Source organism: Falco naumanni, chromosome 3, assembly GCF_017639655.2.
Source record: "Falco naumanni isolate bFalNau1 chromosome 3, bFalNau1.pat, whole genome shotgun sequence".
Taxonomy (NCBI): domain Eukaryota; kingdom Metazoa; phylum Chordata; class Aves; order Falconiformes; family Falconidae; genus Falco; species Falco naumanni.
The window spans coordinates 27,560,365-27,578,818 of record NC_054056.1 but is presented as its reverse complement, the minus strand read 5'-3'; the positions used below and the strand labels follow the sequence as shown (position 1 = coordinate 27,578,818).

Sequence of the window (18,454 nt, the reverse complement as noted above, 5' to 3'; positions counted from 1 at the left end):
TCCCAACGGGCTCCGGGCGCCGCCGGCCGCGTACGAGCGCAGAGCACGCAGCCGGGCAGGTGGAAGCACCGTGCGAGGCTGGGGGAGACCCTGCGGGGCGCGGGCGGCCACCGGGGAGCGACACCGCCGCCGCGGGGAGGCCGGGCCGGGCCGGGCCGGGCGCGGCGGGGCGGGGGCCGCGGCCCGGGAGAAACCTGAGGCGGCTGCCGGGGAGGCGCGGAGGGCGCAGGCGAGGCGGTGGCGGCGGCTCCACGCCCAGGAGCGCCGCTTAAAACGGCCGCCGAAAGGTGTGGCTTCGCCTTTCCTCTGCCGGCGGGGAGGGGACGGGACCTTCGCTCTCGCCGCCGCCAGCAGCCTCCGCCGCCCGCCCGCCCGCCTGCCACCGCGCAGCGCTCCGCGGCGCCCCTGCCCTCCCCTCCCTCACCTGCCGGCCGCGCCGACCCCCGGCGCTCGGCCCTTCCCCGGCCCGCGGCGGGCCCTGCCGGGGGTGCATGCGGTTCGCCCCGTCGGGTCTGGCTCAGGCTCCCCGTCGCTCCCCCCCTGGTCCCCTCTCCCCCCGGGCGGCGGCCCCCCGCGCTCCCTCGCCGCCATGAGCATCAACGGCGGCTCGCACCCGCGGATCAACACGCTGGGCCGGATGGCGCGGGCCGAGTCGGGCACCGACCTGCGCTACGAGATGAGCTCCCATGTGGTGGGCGGCGGCGGCGGCGGCGGCACCCACACCCACAAGACCTACTACTACCAGAAGACCTACGGGGGGGACTACGCCTCCGACGGATACGGGTAGGTGCGGGCCGGGCCGGGGCCGCGGCGGTCCCGCTCCCTCAGGCCGCCATCGGGGAGCTGCCCTGGGCCGCCTCGCCGCTCCCTTCCTGAGGTGTGCGAGCTTGCAAGTCTTATTTCCCCCCTCCATGAGGAGACTAACTTCTACAAGACTTTTAAAGGCGAGCAAAGAACTTTGATTTTCAAAAACTTTTACAACAGCCGTTGGTGGGGGACTCTCCGTGAGGAGAGTAACGGGGTGAAGAGCAGAACGGTACCTCAGCATCCCCCCTCGGCGCTGCGGGGGTCGTGGTGCTGGTGCAGGGCCCGCAGGTCCCCGCCGGGCTCGGTGCCGCCAGACAGGCCATGCCTCGCACACCCGGGCTCAGCTCTCACTGGCCTCCCCAGCAGCCACATAACTAGAGCTATAAAATGATTTGTAACTAGTGAAACCCGCTCTCTTACTCGTTTTTGAGTTTGTTGCTAGCTTGTGGAAGGCCTGGGAGCATGGTCTTTTCTGTAGTGATCCCTGACATTTGGTGGCTGGGGAGCAAAGATGTGTGACAAGCAACATCAGTTTGCTTTCCTCCCCTCTGCCTCTTCATTTTCTGCTTGTACTGTTGCTGCAAGCACGGTCGTGGTCCTGTAGGCAGGGTGCTGGCTGTGGATCCTCGTTTGGAGACACAGTCGTGGTCCTGTAGGCAGGGTGCTGGCTGTGAATCCTGGTTTGGAGAATACCTGCTTTCAAGAATGCAGCTGTACCCGCAATCTGCGCAGATCAACTCTGGCAAAGACTTTTTGGAGCAAAGTGGTGCTCTGAATGTATGAAAATAAGTGCAGTGGTCATGAAGACTTCTCCGTTAATCCTCTTGGCTGGGAGTTTATGGGACTGAAAAGCAGGCAGCAGTTACAGTCGCTGAAGGAAACAGCACTGGTGTATGTAAGGCACCTAGATACAACGCTGCTGGTGATTCCTTTTGGTTGGTTGTTTTTTTTTGTTTGTTTGTTTTATTGTGTTTTTTTTAAACACACGGAATGGCTCTATTAAACCTGTTGGTCTGATTATTGATGCTACTGACCTAGGAGTTGATTCAGAATGCTGTCTTGCAATTTGTGTTAGAACTTAAGCCCTAATTTTATGGACAGTATGTCATGATTAGATTGCAGAAGGATGAAAATTAAGCATATCTAGTAAATAAACAGCAGATGAGAAGAGGCAGGCTTTATTATATCAAGCAGATCTATGGCTGTAGAGAATTAGGATTACCCTAGAGGTTACAGGGAGCTCTGTTTACGTATGTCAGACCTGTTGCTAGAGGACCACTGAATGAAAGGCAAAACTTGTATTTTGCCTCTTTTTTTTTTTTTAATTACTTTACCCGGTTCTTAGTTTTAGTTCTTCATTTGACTTTTGGTTTGATGTGTGCACAGGTAAGTTAGTTACGATGAACTGCAGCTATAACATGTCTACATACTATTACAGTAGTATGGGAATACCTATTTATTACTATATAATTAGAACAATTCAATACTTTACCTTGGGAAAATGTACATACTAAGACTCCAGAATGCTGTTTCTGTGGTTTGCATTTGTGAGGATTTGTTTTGCTGGTGGTGCTCCACTGGAAATACCTTTACTGTTTCTAAGAGACAGGCATGAAGAATTAATGGCAGAATATGCTACTTCCGGGCCGTTCTCTTTTCCCAGACTGTACTCTGGTGCAGCTGCATTAGATTCACTAGAGTGACTTCCCTATTATTCCTGACTTTCACTAGAGGAGAAATACCTTCTTTTAATTTTGTATTCTTTAGCTTTTGTTACATATTTTAAACCAGCCCTTAGTTTGTTAGGCTCTTTTTTCTTTAGTATTCAGGGGTGGTGTAGCAAGAGTGGAAGGGACAGACGAGACGTTAACAACCTTGTATCAACATCCTTTCATTTACTCTGTAACATAATATTCATATCTCCTTTTTGGGAAGGCATACATGGCAAGGAGGTTGCAATGAAGGTTCCTGTTCATTTTATTGCAAGGCTTCAGCATGGAATTAAAGAAGCCTGTTAATGAGGCTATAAATAAATAAAATAAAATTATGTATGTATATGTGCATGTTTTTATGTATAAATTTTTTTATATGAAAAGATCTGATCATACAAAATACTTAAAATATGGTTTTGCAAAACAATATGCGTGTTTGCACCTTACTGAGTTGCATAGGTTTATTTTTAACCAGTGCTGATTTGAATTGAAATGTGTCCCAAAATACAAAATGAGGATTTTGTTGCCAGTTAATGAAAACAGAAGTTGTGCCTGATCTTGCACATGTGCTGTGTGCAGAAAATCCACTAAATCCTGAGCATGTTGTTCTTGCAGGATCAGGGCCATCATTTATGGAATTGGTTTTAATAATTGTGTTCCACCTGACATCTTCAGTGCCTAAGTTTAGTGGCAGCTACTGAACTCACAAAACCGAGGCTGCTTTTTCCAGTGGTGAAGATTAATGTACCTTAATTTTAAATGCAGTAGGATTCAACTTAGGGTCTAGTCTAGTAAGTTTTGGGGCGTATTCTGCCAAACAAGTCTGTGCTGAGTATTACATTACTCACAGAGCAATAGAAGACGCTCCCTACCCTTAGGGCTCAGCAAGGTGCTTTTACAACATTCCCAGTTTCTTCTGGCTTGGGAACTCAAGATGAGCTTGGCCCTGAGTACAGATACTCAGCTTGATGGTGAGTCACTCTCCTAAACTGCCAATTCATCAATCCAGTATTTATCAATGTCTTTGCTATGGAGAGATGAAATCTGATAAGCTGTGAGAGAATGAGAAGTGGAAAGTTATGCAGTTTTGTCATTGCTGAGATTGGGGGAAAAAATAGCCTAGGATTTACAGTCATTGTGTGATAGGAAAATAAGGTAATTTACACAATTCTGCTGAAGAGTTAATTAACTTCTGTGCTTTAAGTTAAAAACGGAGTTAGGCATTCACATCCCATGCCCTGACATTGCTTTCAGCGACTGACAAACTGAAGTTGGAGACAACAGATTCAAAGCTGTGTTTTGCCCGTCCTGTCAGTCTCACAGGGATCTGCAGGGTCCTGGCTAAGCCAAGTGGTGGTAGTGCTGGCGTGGTAACATCCCCTTTGCGCTCCTCTGCCTCGGTGTTGCATGGGGGGAAAAACTGCCCTGGTGACAAACAAAACCGCAGGCAGACAGGGAGGGAGGAATGTGTCTGAGTTGCTGCCGAGTACCTGTCACGATGGCCTGCGCTGTGCTCTAGCTGGCCAAGAAACGGGTTTCAGCAACAGCTGGTGATGCTGCCACGCCATGAGGAGAAAACCAGGTTGTACCTTTCCCAGCTCACTGTTTCGTAGGTATGTGCATGAGATTTCAAGCTAGGTACCTCTGCAGGTGTGAAAAGCTCTGTCAGGCAAAGGGGTTTTGCTGTGTTTCGAGTGACTGCCCTCCGGCAGAGGTGTATTTCCACGGTCCAGGCTGGACCCTGCATTTGGCACCTCCCTCTCCCAGAGCTGGAGGTGGGAGACAGTGTATCTGCAGCCAGCTGCACTGGGCAGGTACAGCCTTTTGAAATGGTGCTTTTCCTCCTGGTGACTAATACCGGTGGGAAAAAGTGCAAGGATTTTCTGCAGATCGGTGCGGCAGGATCCCTTGTGAAACCATGCTTGCTCTGAAGGCACTTTAGCCTCAAGGGTCTTAAGATTTCACCAGTGACTACTAAATTTTTGCACATTTCTAATGTGTTTTAGAGCCTGATCCTGCAAGATGCAGGCATCTTGTGAAGTTTGCTGGTTTTGTGCCTTTGTCTGTGCATACTCAGCAGATGGGACTAGTTTGGCAAGGCAGTGTTGTGCAAAACCCGATGCTAGTAATAGCAGAGATGTATGGGGAGAACCCAGTTACAAAACTTTACAATTTCTGACACTTGCATTCGTGTTCTTTGAGGGGGGCAAAAAAGTTTGTTTATACTGTTTTAATTTCTGGTTATATTCTTTATGGATGGTGTGATTCACCACCTTTTGCCAGCATATGCCTGTGCATCGTCAGGGGCACACACAGCCAGCTGGCAGGCAATAGCAGCTGGGTGGTGGTTTAATCCTGTGGTGTGCGCAGTCTTTGTGCTGGGAATGGAAATTCCAGGTCAGGTTTTTCTTCTGACTTGCCTACCCTGGGCATACCAGGTAATCCCTTGATGAATCTGTTGCTTGTTCAAACAAGTTGGGGGGGGTGTGTATGTTCGTGGAGGAAAAGAAGTACTATTGTGTTGCTCTCATTGTTGAGTTATGGAGTCACTCTAGTACTTTGGATCTGCAAAAAGACATTTTTTTAAAGCTTCCTTTTTGAATGAAAAAAAAATGCTTTGAATTTTTAACAGGTAAATATTTTGTGGAGGAATCAGAAAATCTAACAAGGAGTATTTTAATTTGGTTTAAAACAGATCTTTGGAACAAGAGTGTCCCCTTTGTGCTTCCAAAGCTTTAAGAAGCTGTGAAGCTGCTGGAAGGCTCTGCAGAAGCTGCTGGATGTGCTTCTGTATGTCTCCTTGGCCCCTTTTCTCTAGAGGATAATCGCCCCCTGGATAACACAGCAGCCTCCTGATGTGTACTGACAAAGGCAGAAACCAAAGCAGCCTCATCGCAGGCGCTTAGGCTGGGGTGTGTGCAGGTCTTCAGCAGCAGGAGGCAAATGAGAAAGCAGAAGGTGGCTGGCTTTCTTCCTTGCCTCTCTGGTTCTGCAGTAATGACAACTTGGTTGGCCCTGTAAGGGTGCAAGCTAAGTGTTTACGGAGAATGTATCATTTATTCAAAACATATCGCTTTGGAAATCTTTCGACTGCTTGAAGAAGTCAGTGGCAGCAGTAGTCAGCCCTGCTGTGTTCCAGGGACATGGGCACTGCTGCGTTTGCCGTGTGTCTCAACTGTCATAACTCATGTGGCCTTCAGCGCATTTCTCAGTCCCGTTTACAAAAAGCAGGAATAGTTATTTCTTGTTTCTCTAGAGCTGGGGGTCTCATGAGGATCACCGGTGCTGCTTAACAGTTAAGTGCAATCCTAATTCAGAAATTGAGGATTCACCAGTAAGGCAGCAGCTAGTTCGGGTGGGCTATATTTCAGTGGGGAGGTGTTGTCTGAACTACCATCCTGCCCAGATCCCAGTGCCAACAGGGGCTGGGCTGTCCTTTCATTTCTCTGGGAGAGCAAGAGTGCAGTATAGCAAGGGAGCAATGTATTCCGCCTTGGCATGCAGCAAGCAGGCCGGCTCCTGTACAGACTGACGGCAGCATGAAGATGCTGTGCCTTTCCTAGGGCTCCTCTTCCAATAGAGAGGTACAGGGCTACATTTTAAGATGCCAAATAGAAGTGAGTCTTCTGTGTTTTGAAGTATTCTCATAACTTAAAAACACAGACACTACTCCCCTTTGTTTTCCTTTGTTCCTTTAATAGTTAATGACTATTAAAACTAAGCAATTTTAATAAAGCACTCAGCTTAATAGTATCTTTTTGAAATTCATGAGTTGCCTTCAGAGTAAGTGTCACAGTCTAAAATTTTGAGTTGAAGGGACATATAGGTGGTTAAGGTCTGAGGCAGTCCAGGCTGTTTCACTCAGCGCTGTTCTCCAGGGTTTACAAAACCAAAGCAGTACAGTAAATAATTATTGCAAATGTCTTTTTTTATTAGTAGGAGTCCCTGTACTCTTGTGTTATAAGTACTGCTAGGAGACCAGGCTGCAGTTCTTTCTCTTCCTGCTGGAACGGTTGAAAATGTACGCTGTATTTACACAGGTGCAGTAAAAGAAGTGAAAAACCTGTCCAGATGTTCACTGGGTGGTTTGCCTACAGTGCTTGGTGCAGCAGGATTCCTATTCGCAGGTTTGAGCTTTAGATGCTGCCAGAGTTCAATCAAATCAAATCACATTGATACAGTGTAGCAGTAGTAGTTGTTACAATGACCAAACATTACTTGAAAGTCAGTTTCATGTAAACAAAATCAGATGAAGCGAGAGAGACATGGACAAAATATCAGCTATAGTAGTCCACTTAATCTGTGTCCTCTGAGGATTGTTGGGGTCCTATGTCTTTCTAAGGGACATTTTTATATAGGATCTAGGTTACATGGTTGGACTTTAAAAATCCAGCTTCTTCTTGTCTCCACGTTGCGGTGCCATCTAGCATCTTCAGGGTTAGGGTTTGCCTCAGTTTCTTTGGTCCAGAATTTTTTGTGTTGGAGATGGTTTTCCTTTTGCTGGCTGTTTCCTTCTGCCTCAAGGTTGGACGTCTGCTTACTCTGCATTGGGGTTTCTGCTTTGATCTACTCATTCCCATTAAAGGCCTGTTGACTTCAATAGGAGGAATATTCTACTGAGGGCCTTTGAAAACTGCTTATGAAATACTCTCCTGTCACATGGGTGAAAAGCATTGAAGATATGTCCATGTGATGTTGTGTTGGTGCCATCTGATGTATCAACTGATGTATGTTGAGGTATAGTCTTGCTAAGTATTTTTATTTTTTAAGTTCAGAGATTGACTTATGCCCTTCTTGAGTACATTTCTACAGATAAATCCTCTTCGGATTTGAAGTCTTTTGAGTCCTGTCGACTTGGTGGAGCTATGCTATCAACATCAGCTTCTGTACTGGCACCGGCACTCTTTGGGTATGCCCCATAACCCTGTGTAGCACTGTTTGGTCAGCTGACTGATTTGAAAGCCATTAGCTTGGCCAGTGTCATCAACTGACTTTAACAGGCCACTACCTTTTCACCTGTTGTCCTAGTATTGATCTCAGTATTTTGACGAGCAAAAAGTTAACAATTTTTTTTCTGTTAACAACAGAACTGATATCCAAGGTGTTAAAAGCAGCACTGATGAAATACTGTGCTGTTTTCTGGTTTCAGTTCGTATTGCTTCAACTTTTGTCATGATTTTTCTGAAGTCTTTATCCACTCGATTGGAGAACCGTAAACACTTGCTGCTTTCTTGCTGTGAAGGTCCTTGTGAACTGTAAACAAGTAACTTGTGGATCTTTATTTGGAGGTCTAAATAGGGTGCACGTAAACCTCTCACTTCAAGGCAACTGCTCCTGCTTTTGAAACGGTTTTGTGCAACTATATTAAACCATCTTCAGTTTTCCAACTCTTTAATTATTTGGACAATAATTCTGGATATGGTATTCAAACATCATTGGGACGAGCACAAAATACTTGCAATTCTGCTTTTTCTATCTTTTTAATTTAGTATGATTTATTTTAAAATAGCTTTTGTTCATAATTTCTTAGCGCATTAACTATGGCAGCTGCTGTTTAGACCTCCTCTTCCTGTCAAGTAACGTAATGCCTTTGAGGTGAGTGAAGTTACACTGGAGCCAGTGGAGATACACTGATTTATTACAGTAGAAGTCAGGCCACCATCTATAGTTCTTCTGTCTTTAATGGCTATCTGGCATTTATAGCTGTCAGGAGATGATTGAGAAAGCGATTGAAGAAAAAAATCCTCTTCTGATGTTCTGAAAGGAGAAAATTGCTTGGAAGGTTCCTCTCTCTTCTTTTTTATGTTTCATTCATGAGAATAATTGTGGGTATAATTAAATGTAAATTTTAAATGCAGTCAGATACTTCTAGAGCCAAACACAACAGTGATGCCTAAGGAGAAGGAATGATTTAGAAAAGGAAGCTGATGGGAAGCCTGGCACAAAATCAGACTCATATGCCATTTTTCACAATTGTTTTCTTTAAGCTGTTTCCAAGTTCTACAGGGGTGCGTAGCACAGTAGGGTGCAGTGTTTGTGCAGCCAAAAAGCCAGGAGTTGCATGTGTACAGCTTGTTTTAAGTCACCCAGTGATTCTCTAGCCCTGTCTCTGTGTCTTTGACAGTCTGTTCCGTGGTATTGGGGGCAGTTGGTGAAAAGTTACTCAAAGTTTTTCCACTGGTTCCAGAAGAGCTGATAGGAGAATGGCAGGCTGCTGGAGCACCAACTGTGCACACTGCAGAAAAGCTCTTAAAAATACACCACTGAACGTTTCTCACCACTGCAGCGATTTCCCAAAGACAGCTCTGCTGAGTTTTTGACATTGTCACAATTCCTTTTGTGAAGTATGGTCACATTCTGTTGAAGTCAGTGGAAAGACTTTTGTTGAATCCAGATGACTTTACTAGATGATCTGTAAGGTCCCTTCCGACCCAAACCATTCTATGAGTTGCTGGCTCTGAGCTGGACAGGTTTGCACCGTTAGTCTTTTTGATGTTAGTGTTGTGTGGAAGGTTTGAACCTTCAGAGATTTGTAATGGAAAAGATTATCTACTGTGAGCACAAGAATTAGAAAACTAGACAAGGCTTGGAAGCATCTTAGTTTCTTACCGTCTCGTAGTAGTGGTTTATTTTAGTTTCACTGGCAAGTGCTTGGGTTTGGGAGCTGCCTGGGCTTGCTTGAGAGCTCTGATTCCATCAGCAAGGAATGGCACCTCACTTGAAGCACCTCACCCATGTTCAGCTAGCAGTGGCTCGCTTTGGTGGCTGAATCCCAAATGCTGGAAAAGCAATCTTCTGGCAGTATGGATACAGTAGACTATGTGCAGGACAACAATAACAACCCTGTTAATCTGTCCTGGGTTTTTCCCCCCACTAGTGTTTTAGGTTCTGGAGTTTTACTTGAAACCCCCAAACTACCATCTTATTTGTAAGAAAGCATGTCCTCTAACTCCAGGCCCTACATCTGGTTTTGTAATAGCTTGGGCAACTTCGCAGTTCCTTCTCAAGGCACAGCGCTAGCTTCATGCATTTCTGCTGATAAAAGGGCCCTTCGTATGCTTGTACGGTCTTGTGAGCTCGTGCGCTTGTGTAGCAGAGGATCCTACTTTCCTTTTATGTTCTGACATTTGATGACTGGTGTGATAACACGTGCAATAACATCAGGCAAAGGCTATGCTCTAATGTATCGACTTTAACAAAGATTGTGAATAATTCATTCTCACTGTAATACTGCCAGTTGTCGATCAAAGCTACAAATACCTGTGCTGGAAGAAAAACATTTTCCTTTATGGCATGCCAGTTTCCACCTTCTGCTCTATCCTGTGGCAAAGTCACTCCGCACCTGCTGTTACAGAATTAGAAAGTGGCTCTGCCATGGTGGAATCAGCATTAAAACTTCGCGGTGCAGTTGTGCAGGAGAGCCAGATAAAGCACGTGTGTCTCCGTGAAGCTAAATGAGGTGGATCATTCCATGTAACTTCTCTTAGCTGTTCCAGATTTGTATTTCTCATGTCTCTTCAAAATGTGTGATTACTCCGTACTTCATCATCTTCTTCTCTCCCACAACAGTCAGAATGGGACCTGTACAGTGTCCAGACGCCAGAACACCATCCAGGAGCTTTTGCAAAACTGTTCGGATTGCCTGATGCGAGCTGAGCTCATAGTACAACCCGTGAGTGATTCTTGTTCTTCTTATCAGAAGTGATTATGCATATTACAGGGAATGAATGCTGTGTTGTTATCTGGACTCACAGACTCTGCTTTTTCATCTGCTTTCTCCCCTTCCAGCTGTTTGTTTGAGGCAGCTGGGAGTGGAATGGCATACCTCCTTCCTAGGTCTTCCATCTGCACTCAGTGTTCAGTAAAACTGATTTGAATGCATCTGATTAAGAAAAGAGGGACCTCTGGATTAAAAAAAAAAAAAAAAAAAAAGCCCATCCTTCAAACAGATTTTACTGTATCTTATTTTTCAGTTTCAGATCAAGACCCCTGGCCGTTAATAAAGTTACAATCATTTATACTCTCTTAGTGTGTGCTGTAGATTATCGTCATCATTTTCTGGGCCATAATGAACCCGAACCACCATAAGAAAGACCTTCATTACCTTTATTTTATTTTTCCAGATGATTCCTAAAGAAGTGTATGAAACTAGATTAAGAACTTCTTGGCTGTTTAATCCCAGCTGCACAGAGATAATCTTTGCTGTATGCTACATTGATATAATCCCATAGTGTCTGGGGTTGGGTTACTCACTGATGCTAGATTCAGTCCTGGTGAAGAATGTCCCCTGTTTCTGCTGAAGTCAGAGGAAGTGCAGGGTGGTTAGTGCATCCTGCTGTTGAGGCCACTGAGATGCAAAACTCGTTCACAGTTCTGGCAGTAGATGTGATTTAATGCACACTTTTGGACCCTCTGTGGACAGAAAATTCTTTTAGGAATGAACTCTGTGGTTAGCAGTTCATTTCCTTTTCAGAGATACAGCACGTGTGAGCGTGTTTATATAAAAATCAATGCCAGAGTAAACACTGCCTCTTGTTAAGGATTAATATTATTCCAGTGAAGTTAAAAGAAAGTGATATTTAGTTCCAGCTTGGTGCCACAACATGCACTGCTTGCTTTTTTTTTTTTCCTCTTTTTGTTCTGAAGGGCAAAGTAATGAGGTCCATTGATATTTTATTTACAAAATCAAATCACAGCTGGGTTATGTTTTGTTCAGCATGGCTGTGTCAGTGTGGGATGAGATCAAAGAGCCATGTCTTCCTGCTTGAAGCACCATGACCATGCTGGTCCACTGCACTGAGAGGGTTCATGGAGAATTTGCCTAGACTTCGGGTGATAAGGTGGGATGCAAATGTGATGGGGCATGGAGCTGGTCCCAGGCAGGCAGGTTGCAGTGTGTGTTTCTGCAGGGGAGGAGTATCTTAGAACCTCAGGGGAACTTCTGAAAATTCTGGAGCAATGTCCACCAACTCCTGCTAGGACAGTGCTTGCTTCTTGCCCTCTGAACACAAAACCGTAAAGTCTTAAAAACTTAGCACACTGTATGAAGCCTTGACTCTGCTGAAGTAAACATAGTCAGGATGTGCTGTTCTTTATGGAAAGGTTTGGTTGCTTGCTATTATGTTTTAATAATTTTCTTTTGTATTTAATTTGTAATAAGGGCTTTCCAATGACTGTGGGTCCTCAGTTGGCCGCCTGCCAGTTAAAACTGGCAATCGGAGACTTAGCAGTTGAAACCTGCCATGCTTCTTAAAAATAATCAGTCCTCATAACATCTCTTAAAACAACCAAGCTGAAGCTTAGGTGATGAATATCTAATTTAATCTCCCATCTCTTTGTTTGTTTGTTTTAGGAATTGAAGTATGGGGATGGCGTCCAGATTAGAGGGAACAGAGATCTGGAAGAGTGTTTTGCACAGGCAAATGACCAAATGGATGTCCTGGATGGGCTGATCAGAGAGATGAGGCAGATGGGCCAGCCCTGTGATATGTATCAGAAAAGGTATTGCCAGCAAAGTGTTTGGAGAAGGAATATGGCTGATAGAAGTCTGTGGTATCCCAAGTGTCCATCTTTCCTGGTATTGCAGGATGTGACAGAAATTAATAATGTGGAACTAAATCTGTTTGGGGCACGCTAACGTGGGGAGGGGCCTTGCAGTAATATTTTTCTCACAGAATTTCACACCTTGGTTGTCCCCATGAAATTTTAGTCAGTGTATTTTTTTCCACAGCCTGTGCTTTCAGCACTTTGCTTTGTTGAACACTTGGTGGTCCAGTAGGAAAGATGAATTGTATTGTTTCCATGTTTTCTGGGTGTTTTCCTCATAGACACTAAGTGGTTCCTTTCCTTTCAGGCTGCTTCAGCTTCAAGAGCAAATGCGTGCCCTGTACAAAGCCATCAGTGTTCCCCGTGCCAGGAGGGCCAGCTCCAAAGGCGGTGGTTGCTACTCCTCTCAGAGTGGCTCAGGCTGGGATGAGTACACGAAACGTGTCACAAGTGAATGTTTGAACTGGATGAGGCAGCAGAAGGTAAATCTGTGCAAAACCCCTGAGTCGATGCTGACCTGCTGATGTTTATGAATGTCACCTCACATGTAGTAATGTTTTGGGTGCCAGTAGAAAATTAAAAGTACACATGAATGCTTCTATGTTATTCCAAGTTCCTCTTCTTTTTTTCTTTTTTTTCTTTCCCCTCCCCCGTATTGTATATACTGTATTTACTCAATATGAGTAATATACTCATTAATATATATAGTGATTTTCCACTGAAATATGAACATGGATTTGGGGTTGTCCTTTGCAGCGGAAAAGGTGTGGAAGTTAGATTTGAAAGTTAAGGGAGACACAGCTGTTAACATAACAAAAGGCATCGGCATGTTTGCATTAGAGATTATTATGCTCGATATTTCCTTCCTTCCTTCCACAGATTTCCTTTATGTTTCATATTTATTTTAACCCTTTACACAGATAGGACCAGCTTCACAGATTTAACCACTGTCCAGTATTTTACAGTTGTTCTCCCCCTCTAATCTATCCTTCTCGCCGTGGGAGCCAGAAGGTAGAGCTGATTGCCACAGGACTAGGCTTTCAGAAGTCACTGCCGAAATGCTGAACAAAAAGCTGAAGTTGCTATCTGTTGCATTCCCAGAATAAATTTGCCGATGCACAGCTGTTGATGGTGTAACCTGGAGTAGAAAACACATGTTGAGAGCCCGTAGTCTGTTTTTGTGCTGCTGAAGTGAAAGTTGTGTGTTTGTGGTTGGAAAGGCCTTCCTGAGAGACAGATAGGGAGCATGGAACAAGGTGGCTGAAATTATACTTTGCAGACTCCTTGTAAATTGAAATTGCATTATTTTTATCTTTTTTTTTTTTTTTATTGGGTTGTTGCTTAGTGATCCTGTCATTGTTATCTGCATGTGGTGTTTGCCAGGTGGCTGCTATGCAAACCAGATGAGCAGGGGTGAGAGCTCTGTACAGTTCCCATACTTTTATGTGAGTGCTAGTCACAGTCTAGTCTTTCAATACCCTCCCATAGCGTGGCATGTTTTAGAGGAAGAAGGGGAAGTGGAGATGCATTCCTTGAGCGGTAGTGTGTATAAGCATCGTGCCCGGACAGCAACAGCAGATATGATTGCTCTACACGTACTGTGGGAGAGTAGGCTGTCAGACCTGCCACGGTTTGAGGAGTGATGTTGGACAGGCACTGGGCATGCTTCCAGCGATGAAAGGCAGTGAACATGCTGCACCTCCCAAAGACACCACATGACACCCCTTGCCAAGCACAGGGAGCATAAGCAAGTGCTTTATAGCTGCATTCCCACACAAAAGCTCCTGTGAAAGTAAAAGGCTCTCTCTCCCTCCCTTTTTCAGTCCCTAAGGCAAAGCTAAGGTGGAGCCAGTAAACATGTGGCTCCCTGTTGGGCTTTTGAGGGGTTTTTTTTTTTTGAAAATTTGTTTTGAACTTTCCACCTTGTGTCTTCTTTCCATTGTGCCTCGCTGTGTCCCATCACCTGCTCACACTGGGACTAGGATAATGTTCCCTCTAGTAACATGGTTAAGATGTGGGGGAAAAGGTCTGAGCAGCTGTGGTTTTCTGCTGGTGTTTTTCTGTTTTCTGTCTCGGTGGTTTGCTGACAGGAGAATCAGGTGGTAGGAAGATTGGCCAAATTTCCAGTGCAGAATTAGGGAAAGTGCAGTGAAATCCAGACAGCCTTTGTTCCTGTACTGGCAGGCAGCCAGGACTGCCGCTGTTGCTTCAGACTCCTTTAGACTGTTTAAATATAAGGAGAAGGGTCAAAGTCCTGTAACTTTTAGATGGCTGAATGCAAAATGGTTTTGTTTCTTGGATCATTTTCAACATTGCCTTTGAACCCTTATGCTTGAGTGTGGTTTAGGCTTTATTGTCATCTGCTGACTCACAGAGGTTTGGCTCCAGGCTGGTAATTACCAAATTTGGTCCCAACCCACGATTAAGATACCTGTTTCCTTACTGTACACATGTGCAGACAGGCATTCAGGCAGAGATGGAGTGTGTCTTTACAGCATAAGAGATGTTTTGGTGTTTGAGGAGCTGAATTGTGAATTCAGTGACTTTTAATATTTGAAAATAATGAAACAATTGTAGTCAGTTTTTGATTTATTAATTATCCAGGTGTATTACTGTTTTTCAAAGGCTGTTCCTAGAGATTTTTACTCTGCAGCCTACAATAAATGTTGCCAAAATGCAAGAGAAACAACATGTTCCATAATCATTTCAGTTTATCTTTTGTTTTTTCATTTAATTTTACTGTGTTTAACCAAAGTTGTTGGAGTTTACCTGAGTGTGATTTAAATGGAAGTGTAGTGTACTGGGCTACAGAACTTGACTCTGGGTACTTTCACATGAATTGCATGAATAGCATTGTTTGATAAAGTCGTAATTTGTTTTCAGACTGATAAGAATGTAACTAGACTGTAGAACATAAAAGAACAGTTTGGTCCAAAGAACACAGTTGAAAATACACTAATGAGTGTATTTTGTGTCATCTAGTCTAATTTTAAGCAACTTAAATATTTTCCCCACTTCGTTTCTTCTACTTTGGGAGCCTGTCACACACTTTAAGTGATGACAGTTTTAAAAAATTGTAACCCCCTATTCTGAAGTTTCGTTTGTTCAGTTTTACTCTACTGCATAGTCATGCTTCCTGCAGTTCAGTTCCTTTATGCTCTGAGTTAGGTAACAATGTCAGAAATGAAGGTACAAATGCTGTCCGTTTCTCCTAGGCTGAAATGGAGCTGGTGAAATGGGGGTTTGATGCAGCATCCATTGAGCAACAAATTGGTGACCATAGGAGAACTCACAATGCCATTGGAGACTATCGCTGGCATCTGGACAAAGTCAAAACAGATCTGGTAATTACTGTCTTCCCTTACACATTGCTTAGCCTAGACTTGCATCATTGGCTTGCCAGTGTTCCTTTATAAAAAGGAATGCTGAATAGCTCAGCTTCTGTTCAGAAAGTACTGGTGTCATGCTAGTAACCACTTTCAACCCTAATATTTATCATTTCATGATTGTTTTTTGTTCCAGTTCTTTCCCCAGAATTTTAAAGTGAAAATCTAGTAGCTATTTAAAGTTCTGTTGTTGTGTACCAAGGCTGGCAAATAAACATTGCAACATTTTTTGTGAGAAGAATGGTTAAGTGATTATTCTCACTTTCTGTCTAGATACGTTAAAACAAGAAAGTGAAAGAATAATGTGGGTGCTTAGATACAGCCTTGAGTAATGAGGGGGGTTCATGAAAAATACCCAAATTCTGGGCTAAACTTCGAGCTTTTCTTAGGTGTCTTTTTTTTTTTTTTTTTTTTTTTTTTTTTTTTTTTGCCCCTCTGCGGCTTCTGTCCCCCTCTGGATTTTGTGATTGGAATAAAGAAGTCACTGAAAATGCAATGGTTAACTTCCTCTCCTATCAGCCCAGTACCTAGGTGTAGGAGAGAGGAAGATTATTTCATTCCCATTATTTTTTTCTGTTAATTGGTCACACAGACAGGAGGAGAAAGAGTTGGGTCTAAAGAAAAGGTACTCCATTCTGGAGCTGTGATCTCTCAACCAAGCTGAAGAGTAAATGGGTATTAACTCCTTTTCCCCTTCTGCTTCTAATAGGAAAGGTGATTGTCTGGCCCTATGGAATACCAGTTCCCGGGTTGTAATGGTTCCCAGTCATAGAAATGGGAATAAAAATTGGAGCCTGCTGCTCACATTGTAGTTTACACTACTTCATGGTCTCCAAAGCTAGCTCTAGGGCTAGCTGGTTCCTCACAGCTGCCTAGGAGTTTGGCACAGAATGAGATCCAGTTTTGGGAGTTGTTGTGGTATTACAGGGGTTTATGTGCAACCTCACGTAATAAGCATCCCTGGGGGAAGTAAATTTGTCCAAGCCTTGGTCTTATACTTGCTGTGGTTCCCCAGTGGTGCAGGTATCCTGCTCACCTCTGCCTTTTGCAGGCATTTGGAGGTAACCACCTGTAGTTGTAATGATACTGACACTTTAAAGGGAATAGCAGCAAATGGGCAACTTGTAAAAGGTTCACTAAATATGTGCTGTCTCTCTTCCAGCGTGAGAAGGCTGCGGTTCATCAGCTGGAGGAAGAATATGAAGGACTTCTGGTGAGCATGAGATGTGTTCGTTTCTGATACCCTTTATGATGAATGCTCTTCTTGTCTTACTAACACCAGTGTGATAGTCAAAGGACACTTTAGGTCTCAACAGACTGGCAGATGAATATTTAAATAGTTCTGTTCAGCGGTAAACTGGCAGTGCTTTGTAGTTTCTGTAACGTTCAGTTTGCATCATGAACCTGAGATTAATTTATTACCTTGTATATAATTGACTTACCTTCACAAGGAAGTTTCTAGTTTGCAGCTGGTGAAGGGATTTGGTCACTAAACACATGAAGAGTAGAACTCTACCTCCTTAGTGGATGTAAATGTAGTGATGTAGTTAGTCTATATATGAAGCTTAAAAAGTTACTTAAAGGTGGGATTAGAACCAAATTCTGCATAGGGCCGTGCATCTTCCCTGCTTTGGATCTTCATGTAAAACACAGTGAGAATCTTGTGCAAATCGTAGATTGGGATTGGAAGCTGATTCCTGTATACACATTTCAAGCAACAGGGTGTGTATTATGATGCCAGGACAGAGAAGGAATCTTTTCATGAAGTGTCATGCGTGCAAAAGGTGCTGATACAACTTCAAGGATGTAGTATGAGCAGCAGATGCAAATAAAAGTGGTGCTAAATGTTCAGAGATTTCTTAGCTTTTCCCCCATGCCTTTTTGCTTGCCTGTGTGCATGTCTGCTACACTCGTAAGCTGCTGACTTCAGGTTCCTGTTGTTCTGTAAATCCAGACATGTTGTCTGCTCTCCGTTGCCAGCAGGTTTCATATCTCAGTAAACCCAGGCACATTATCTGTGGTCCATTGCCAATGGGTTTTCTATTTGTGTGGTTTTTACTGTTATTTTAGTTGGGTTTGGTTTTTTGGTTTTTTTTTTTTTAAATAGGACATGCTGTGCACTTGGCTTCCCTTTCTCCACCCAGCACAGGCATTTCTGTGTTTATGGCTTCTCATTTCTGGAATTCCTTACAGAAATACTCCTTTGAGAGAATGGATCAACTCCGTCAGTTCCAGAACCTCATCCAAGCCACCAGCAGAGAGATCATGTGGATCAATGACTGTGAAGAAGAGGAGCTTCTCTATGACTGGAGTGACAGGAACACTGACATCGCCAGGAAGCAGGAGGCCTTCTCTGTAAGACAGCTCATCCTCCCCATGCTTCCCATGGGTCCTCTTTTGGGATGGTGAGGGAGGAACAGCCTAGCTCAGGGGGACTGGTCACAGGACAGGTGTTTCTTCACTCTTTCGAAGTTCCTGGGGATTTTTATCAACACGTGAATTAAATAGCATGACAGCCTTTTGTATGAGTCAGTATTGGACATCTGTTGGAATATTTTGCTCCCTTTCAACCAGTTGTCCTGGGTTCTTTTGACCTTGGAAGCTGGCATTAGCAGTACAGTCCTCTGTGAACTAGTAATCACACAGTCATTGTGTTGGCATGATAAACTAATGGACATAAACAGTTTAATTCTCCCTGTTAGGACTATGTAGGGCTTAGAGGGTCCCGGAATTTGGCTCTGATTGTCTATCACCAGCAAGCAGAGCTATACCAGAGGGAGATGCTCTCTTCCACTAATGGTTTTGCCAGCAGCACATTGAGCCCACCATCAGATGTACTTTGTGTTGCTCCTTGTCTTCTGTGGGTTATGCAGGGAAATTGAGCATGTGCATTTGTTTAACCAATATTGGTGCTGATCACCTAATTGAGAAAGGAATGAAAGTTCACATTATTAAGGAGGTACTTTTTCTTTTTAGCACAGTTCTGGATGTTGCAGTCATTTT

The 18,454-nt window shown here is 44.2% G+C and overlaps 1 protein-coding gene across 3 annotated transcripts in view; it reads left to right on the top strand.

The window, feature by feature from the left end:
* The first annotated feature begins 289 nt into the window (after positions 1–289).
* The window catches only part of LOC121085449 (desmoplakin), a 39,959-nt gene continuing 21,794 nt past the window's right edge, over positions 290–18,454 (top strand). Inside the window, exons 1-7 of one of the 3 annotated variants that reach the window (XM_040588119.1) lie at positions 290–783; positions 10,089–10,191; positions 11,872–12,020; positions 12,373–12,547; positions 15,281–15,409; positions 16,614–16,664; positions 17,645–17,806. In XM_040588119.1, the coding sequence (XP_040444053.1) occupies positions 590–783; positions 10,089–10,191; positions 11,872–12,020; positions 12,373–12,547; positions 15,281–15,409; positions 16,614–16,664; positions 17,645–17,806 (963 nt within the window). In that variant the 5' untranslated portion in view covers positions 290–589. The remainder of the gene's footprint in view (positions 784–10,088; positions 10,192–11,871; positions 12,021–12,372; positions 12,548–15,280; positions 15,410–16,613; positions 16,665–17,644; positions 17,807–18,454) is intronic. The other 2 variants (XM_040588121.1, XM_040588120.1) reach the window with 2 other exon arrangements.